Source organism: Myotis brandtii, unplaced genomic scaffold (assembly GCF_000412655.1).
Source record: "Myotis brandtii unplaced genomic scaffold, ASM41265v1 scaffold681, whole genome shotgun sequence".
Classification (NCBI taxonomy): domain Eukaryota; kingdom Metazoa; phylum Chordata; class Mammalia; order Chiroptera; family Vespertilionidae; genus Myotis; species Myotis brandtii.
The window spans coordinates 1661931-1669676 of record NW_005370660.1 but is presented as its reverse complement, the minus strand read 5'-3'; the positions used below and the strand labels follow the sequence as shown (position 1 = coordinate 1669676).

General features: G+C 41.6%; 1 protein-coding gene across 1 annotated transcript in view; it reads left to right on the top strand.

Annotated features, from left to right (window-relative positions):
- Positions 1-7746, top strand: part of ADAMTS3 (ADAM metallopeptidase with thrombospondin type 1 motif, 3) — a 145168-nt gene that overhangs the window by 87981 nt on the left and 49441 nt on the right. Inside the window, exon 3 of the mRNA XM_014529494.1 lies at positions 4149-4348. Within this exon, the coding sequence (XP_014384980.1) occupies positions 4149-4348 (200 nt within the window). The remainder of the gene's footprint in view (positions 1-4148; positions 4349-7746) is intronic.

Below are 7746 nucleotides of genomic sequence, written 5' to 3'. Positions count from 1 at the left end.
GGGTGCCAGACCAAGGCGGGGCACCAGTCGCTGTCATTGGGGCGAGCCTCTGGTGGCGCTGGCCCCACTCTCATCCACTGCTGGCGCTGGAGCCACTGCTTGCATCTGCTGCCGGTGACCGGCACTGGCCCCAATCACTCAGTGCTGTCAGTGGGTGCGAGTGGCAGCTGCTGGCCCGATCGCCCCTCAGGGCTTCTCTACCTCCCTCTGCTCCTGAGGGGCAATCGGGGCCGGCAGCCCCCTCTCGCATCCGCTGCGGATGCCGGAGTCACCGCTCGCACTCAATGCCAGCGCCAGCCCCAATCGCCCCTTAAAGCTTCTCCACCTCCCCCTGCTCCTGAGGGGGGATCGGGACAGCAGCTGCCACTCGCACTCACTGATGGTGCCAGTCCCACTCACACCCGCTAATGGCGCCGGCTCCAATCGCTCTGTGCCATCAATGGGTGCGAGCAGGGTCAGCGCCATCAGCACGTGGGAGCGGCAGCAGCAGGAGTGGAGCTTCCGGCAGACAGGGACCGGGGGCCACGGCAGGAGGTGCCTGGTGGGGGTGTGGTTCATCACTATTGTACTAGTAGCTGTAAATAATACTTGTTAAGCACTAACAGCTAGGCAGTGTGCACAGTTTTCTTTTTTGTGTGTGTGATTGTTAATCATATCATCACAGCAAGTCTGCAGAGTTTTACAGATGAAGAAACTGAAGGTCAAAGAAGTTAGGCATCTATACATATATAAAACCCTAATATGCAAATAGACCGAACAGTGGAACAACTGAAAAGCCGGTCGCTATGATGTGGGCTGACCACTAGGGGGCGTACGCAGAACATGGCGGGGCGTTGGCCGCAGCAGGATAGTGGAGCAGGTGAGCGAGGGTGCCAGACCAAGGCGGGGCACCAGTCGCTGTCATTGGGGCGAGCCTCTGGTGGCGCTGGCCCCACTCTCATCCACTGCTGGCGCTGGAGCCACTGCTTGCACCTGCTGCCGGCGCCCGGCACTGGCCCCAATCACTCAGTGCTGTCAGTGGGTGCTAGTGGCAGCTGCTGGCCCGATCGCCCCTCAGGGCTTCTCTACCTCCCTCTGCTCCTGAGGGGCAATCGGGGCCGGCAGCCCCCTCTCGCATCCGCTGCGGATGCCGGAGTCACCGCTCGCACTCAATGCCAGCGCCGGCCCCAATCGCCCCTTATAGCTTCTCCACCTCCCCCTGCTCCTGAGGGGGGATCAGGACAGCAGCTGCCACTCGCACTCACTGATGGCGCCAGTCCCACTCACACCCGCTAATGATGCTGGCTCCAATCGCTCAGTGCCATCAATGGGTGTGAGCAGGGCCAGCGCCATCAGCATGTGGGAGCAGCAGCAGCAGGAGTGGAGCTGCTGGCAGACAGGGACAGGGGGCCACAGCAGGAGGTGCCAGGTGGGGGTGTGGGTGATGGGCCAAGACCCGCCCCTGTACCCACCGCAGCCTCGCAGCCCACAGTTCCTTTCAAGGTGCATGAATTCGTGCACGGGGCCCCTAGTCTTAAATAAAAGCCTGCTGCTAGGATGTGACACTCCTAGGATTTAAAGCTAGGTATGTCTGCTTGAAAGCCTGTGCTACTAACCATTTTACCATTATATTATAAAGTGGGCATACTGAGGATATTTCATGATGAATGAAGATATTTTGCAGACTCAGAACTACAGTGGGGCCTTGACTTACGAGTTTAATTCGTTCAGAGACCGAGCTCATTAAGGAGCTCGTTAAGGAGCTCGTTAACTCAAATTACTCTGTCAACTCAATGCAAAAAATTGGCCGAGAGACAGCTGGTATCTCAAAAAACTCATTAGTCGGGACACTCGTAAGTCAAGGCCCCACTGTATCTGTAATTAACAGAGGTGTGTATAGATAATAAGTGTCAGAAGTTATTCCACTGCTTTTCTTTGAAATGTTTGGCAATACTCATCTAGTAATAATAAAAAAGAACATTGTACAGCACAGGGAGGGGAAAATAAGGACAGAAGTATTCTTGATCGAATAAAGGCAATGATTGAAAGAAAAAGGCTTCCTTCTTACTCCCTAGGTTCCATGCAATTAAGAGAGGGGGGGAGGGGGAGAGAGAGAAACACAGATTCTCTTCTCTTTCCAGAAAACTGCCTGTTCGAGGAGAGATAGAAAGGCCAAACCAAAGGTGTATTAGAGCAGAATGAACCTTCTCTCTGAAACAAGTATTCAGCCTCCTTCATTCATGCATCAGACTTAATGATATGATGACATTGCTGGTATATTTCCATTGGATGTGGTCGCTGACAGTGCTGCCCGAAAGGACCATTTTTAGAAGTGGGAGTTCATGTATGAATTTTCTGTTTGTACGCAATCACAACCTTTCACATTCTCAAGTGTGTGAAAAGACTTGAGGTTGAACAGTAAAGCTGTTTGCAGGTGTAGCCTCTTGCCTTCAATGAGGGTTTACAACTCTTAAAAACAACTTTTGAGGAAAGCTTTCCATTTGATGTGGATGGTGGCGAGAGTTATTTATGTGTTGTGGAGCCAGTGTGATTCCCTGATGAGGAGAAAATTCCCAGCTAATGATCCAGCAGTTGGGCTTTGGTCAAAGTGAATTACAGTATAGCTTTCAAATCTGAGTAGTTACATTCAGAGCTTATGGCCCTACTGTAGGGGAGGATGCTGGTGTTGCTTGCTTGCTTTTTTTTTTTTTTTTTAGTGGAAAGGGTGTGAGTGGGATCTGTACTTCCACTATTTCTAATCCCATGTGGCTATGGCTTGGTCATCAATCTTTCTGGCCAAGAGACATCTTTGTTTACCCCTCAACTTTACTAAAACCACAAAGGTGGAGAGGAAAATGCCTATTCATTAATGTCAGACACTAATTCAAATAGCTTACAGGCCCCAGGTCAGCATTAAATAAACCTTCGTATATAGTGTGAGTCAGACATGGTTCTGTCAGATGTGTTTTTAGATATGTGGTTGTTTTAGACATCAAGGCAGTGTGTAAAAATTTTTTTCCAGGTTTTATATATTTGAAATGGAAATGAATGAATATGCTTTTAGTTTTATACCAGCAATTTTGTATAGCTTTTATTTTAGTATCCAAATGATAGATTTTATTTTTCAATCCACCAAAAACATTTTATTTGCCAAATATTTGGTAATCTGAAGGCATATCATCTAGATATTTAGAACCTAAGAATGCCTCAGTTCACTTTCTCCAGAGAGGTAGATAGATAAATAGACAGACATATGTATATCTGTATGTTTATTTCTCTGTATATATGCCTCTGTGTGTGTGTGACTGTGTGTTTGTATTTCCATTTGGAAAATAAAAAAATTTTAATTCCTTCAACTAAAAATAAAATTAAAAATCGCTTATACTATTATTTTCCTTTAACCATATGTAATTTTTTGACTTTCTTACTTTGGCATCTCACAGATTCAGTTATCTAACAATTGAAATGACCTGCTATTTAAATCTATTCAAATAATGGCCAATACAAATGTGTAGATCTATAGTGTTAACTGGATGTTAAGTAGATGTACCTTGTATATCCACTTCTTCCTTTACAGCATTCACTAGAAAAACATATTCAGAATAAATAAAGTAATATATAATGACCGATAATTATATCACTAGATGCTGTTGTGTTGCCACACTATAATTGAATTTTTAAGTTAAGGCTGCTGGAAAAAGCGATTTAAATGTATGACATACAAATTCTACACTCTATGATTGTAGTTACTTAAATTAACCTCTGTAAAATTATAGCATGTGGTTTTTTATTTATAACCTCAATTTATTTAATAACTATGTAGCCAGAAGATTTCTGTACCCCACTCTCTTTGCTCTGTACTGGGGATGCAGCTAAAGGAAGATGAAACTGCTCTTATCCTCATGGAACATTCAGACCAGCATGGCAACACTGCTTTCTGTGCAACAGTATCATTTTACCCTCAGGGTTGAATTTACAGGCGGTCTGTCTGAGCATATGGCTGTGCATATTACTTACAGAATTAACTGAAAATCAGTGTCTCAGTGATTATGAATTATGATGGTGGGCCCCCTAGAAGAGCCGTTTCTTGTAAGAAGTGATTGGAAGACCTCTTGGGGAAGCGGAAATGCCTGAGCTTTTTTTTGTTTGCTTTTTTCCCTTCTTTATAGAGTCAGCACTGGAAGGCCTTGATGATCTAGGTACTGTTTACCACCACGTTGACCGGCAGCTGAACCAAACAATTAGGCGTCGCAGACATGCGGGAGACAACGATTACAACATTGAAGTGCTGCTGGGAGTGGATGACTCTGTGGTCCGTTTCCATGGCAAAGAGCACGTCCAAAACTACCTCCTCACCCTGATGAACATTGTGAGTAGTGCCTCCTTTTTGAGGTTTTTTTTAATCTTGTAATTCACGTCTGTCTTGTTAGTGTCTTCTGAAAATCTACGTGAGCCCTTCCATGACTGTGCCCCACACCCAAATGTGTACATACTGCATTAAATGCAAACGGTAACGTATACAGTTAACATACAGTGGTGCAAAAATGAAGGAAACATGAAGCACACATTTCTTTTGGTTGACCTACTAGTTTTCTATTGTCATCAAGGGGAAATGATAAATTTAAGAAGTCATAATGCGGTGGGACTGTGACATGAATTATGTTTCTCATTTTGTTTGGGGAACAATCAAAACTCTCAGGGCTTAGTCTGCCTGCCTTGGTGTGGTCCACAGGGGATAAAACGTCCTTTTAGCATGGTTTTGTATACGGGAATGATAAAGAATGACTTAGGCCTGATAACTCTGTGGGGATGCTTGTTGGTAGAGCTTTTGAATAAGAGTGATATTTTTCAGTATTATATTATGAAGGCAATATATTTTTCAAAGCACAGTCAAGTCTTGGCACAGTGCTGCAATGCATTCATAAAGGGCTCTTTAAATTTGTTCTTCATTTCTTCTTTATGAGCCTTAATCACATCCAGAAGAAATTTAGTCAACATTCTCAAACTAGTGTTTTTTTTCCTTGTGAATTGACAGAGAAAAATGGAAGAGAAATAATATATAAATCACTTCTAAAAGATCATTGAGATAGGAGTGCAATCTATTTTACATATTTTATCCTTTAGAATTATGAAATGAATATTATATTGATCTATCAAATGTATTACCTCAGCCAGTTTTTTCTCTCTTTCAGCTTTTGACTATAATTGTAATCTCTTTGGGCATCTATGTTGTTACCTTCTTTTTTCAATGCTTAAGATTAAATTTCAATTAATTCTACTGGGGAAGAAAAGTATTAGTTTTACTAATCATGATTTTATTTATTCTAATGTTTAAGCCTATATGTTAAATATGTTTTTGTTCATTGAGATGTCAGTTTATAAAATTCCATATATACCATGTCTCTTTGAAACAGAAAATGAGTCTAGAAATTCAAACACATTTTTATTTGTTCATTGCTACTAACTCCTATCATGAAGACCAATTATCACACACACACAAAAACAAATGATTGGCCTTGTCAATAGATGTGTATAGAGCTTCACCACTGTGAATTAAATGAATACCCTCAACTATTGGCTGTTAACTGTTTATATGAGGCTAGTTGCGTAACTTTGAGTATATGGATTAGCTTCTCTGTGTCTGCTTTAGGCTTCCATCGGGGTAGCGAGAAAAAAGTATAGGACTTACTAGGGGTGTTGGGAGGACTGAATGAGTAGATGCAAGTCGTGTGCTTTATACAGTGCTGTATGCACACGCAGAAGAACACAGTCATGTTTTAGATTTCTATATTACCTAATATTTAAAAGTTTCTGTAGAGATGCTGTTCCCAGTTGCATTGGTCATTGTACCCCTTGGCTGCTTTCTCCTACCATTAGCAAGACAGTCAATTATGAAAGACTTGTTAAGCCTCTAACTGGTGCTCAGACTATAGAAAGCGCTTGGAGTAATGCAGCAGATATTCGATATGGTCCTTTGTCCTCACAGAACTTATCATTTAGTTGAGGAGAAAAAAGAAATGTAACGGAAATTTTAAAGTTTGAACAATAAAAGGCATCTATTCATAAGGTGTTTATTGCAGGTGCTACATTATAAGTTCTATAAGACTTTAGGGAAGGGAGCTATGACAATGGTCATCGAAGTTGTAAAGTGCTGAGAATACAGCTGGGACTTAGGAGGCAGAGGCTTTGGTTTGAGCTCTATTCACTGGTTGGCTCTGGGACTTCTTTCCTGGGATTTAGTTTGTGTATTTATAAAATGTAAAGTTTTAACAAGATGTTCATTTAATTCATCAGAAAATATGGAGATAAGCTGGGTCTTTAGGGATTTGTTTACCTCTTGTTTCTTTATTTTGCGTTGTTGTTATTGTTGTTTTTTTTTGAAGGGCACATAAATATGTAAAGGTTTTCTAGGTAGAATCTATTGACAAGAAAGTAGAAGTGGATATAGTATATTTATCAGACAGTTAGTTTAGGTGTCAGAGAATAAACAAAATGCTTCATTTTAGGTTTTATAACCATCAAAAGAACTTTCATTTTTTAAGTTTATTAGAAAGTTTAGATAATAGATTGAGTCTCTGTCTCAAAAAAAAAAACACACAGAAATTATTCTAAACTTAATAGAGCATCAAAGAATGGAACTGAACACAAGAAAATGATTTTTTAAAACAATATTTCATTGCATTGAAGTAATTCATGTTGGTAGGAGTTTTGAGGAGATAAGAATGCTCTTTCCCTTCTCTTCCCAAGTTCATAACCAACTAAAAGATGGACATGGTGAACAGACTAATGGAGACTAAATGGTCTTCTTATTGATGAGAGCTGAATTGCACATGACTTAAGTGTGTAGGCAGAAAGATTTTCCTGATTGCAACCAGTGATTATCAACTGAGGGTATCTTGTCCCAGTCCCTGCACCCCCAACCTTTACCCTTCCCCCGCCAGAACATTTGGCAGTGTTTGGAAATATTTTTGGTTTTCACAACTAGGAGGAGGTGTTACTGCGGGAGAGGTCAGGGTTGCTGCTAAACATCTTACAACTCAAGGATAGCTCTACACAACACAGAATTATGAATTATCCACTTTAAAATGTCAGTGGTGCTGAGTAACACAGTCTACAACCCCCATCCCTCTCCAACTAGACAATTTCAGGTTTCCCCTATAGGACAGGCAGAAAGCTTTAGGCATGATAGACAGCATGATAGGCGGAATCCCTTCCTCTCCTCCCTGAGACCCACTTGTCCTATTATGGACTGTTAGCTCCAAAACACTAAGATGAGTATGCATGCATTTCAGAAATTCACAGTCCATCTGACGCTCATCCAGGTTTAGAACCCAGAGATACAGCCAACTTAAAGTAGCTCCCAATAGCCAAATCTGAGATATTATGAGCAAAAATAAAATGATTATAAAGGATTATGATACATGCAGTAAAAGAGATATTTGTGAGTTACTACTGAAACAAATGAATAATGGAGTATGTAAGTAAACAGGGGACAATTCTTCCTTACATCAGAATTTCAGTAAATAAATGTAGCAGGAATGATAGACTTTAGGAAATTGCTAATTGGCAAGAACTAAAGCAATAGCTGTTGCAGTTAAGTATCAATGAATGATAAATTAGTGGGTGAAAATATAATGTGAAACAGGATATTTACATAGCCTCAAAGTATCTCCCCACTAAGGATTTATTAATCATATAGGGAACACTACAAACTTTATATGGCCAAAGCCTGACAGCACCTTAACCTGGTGGTGGTGGTGGTGGTGG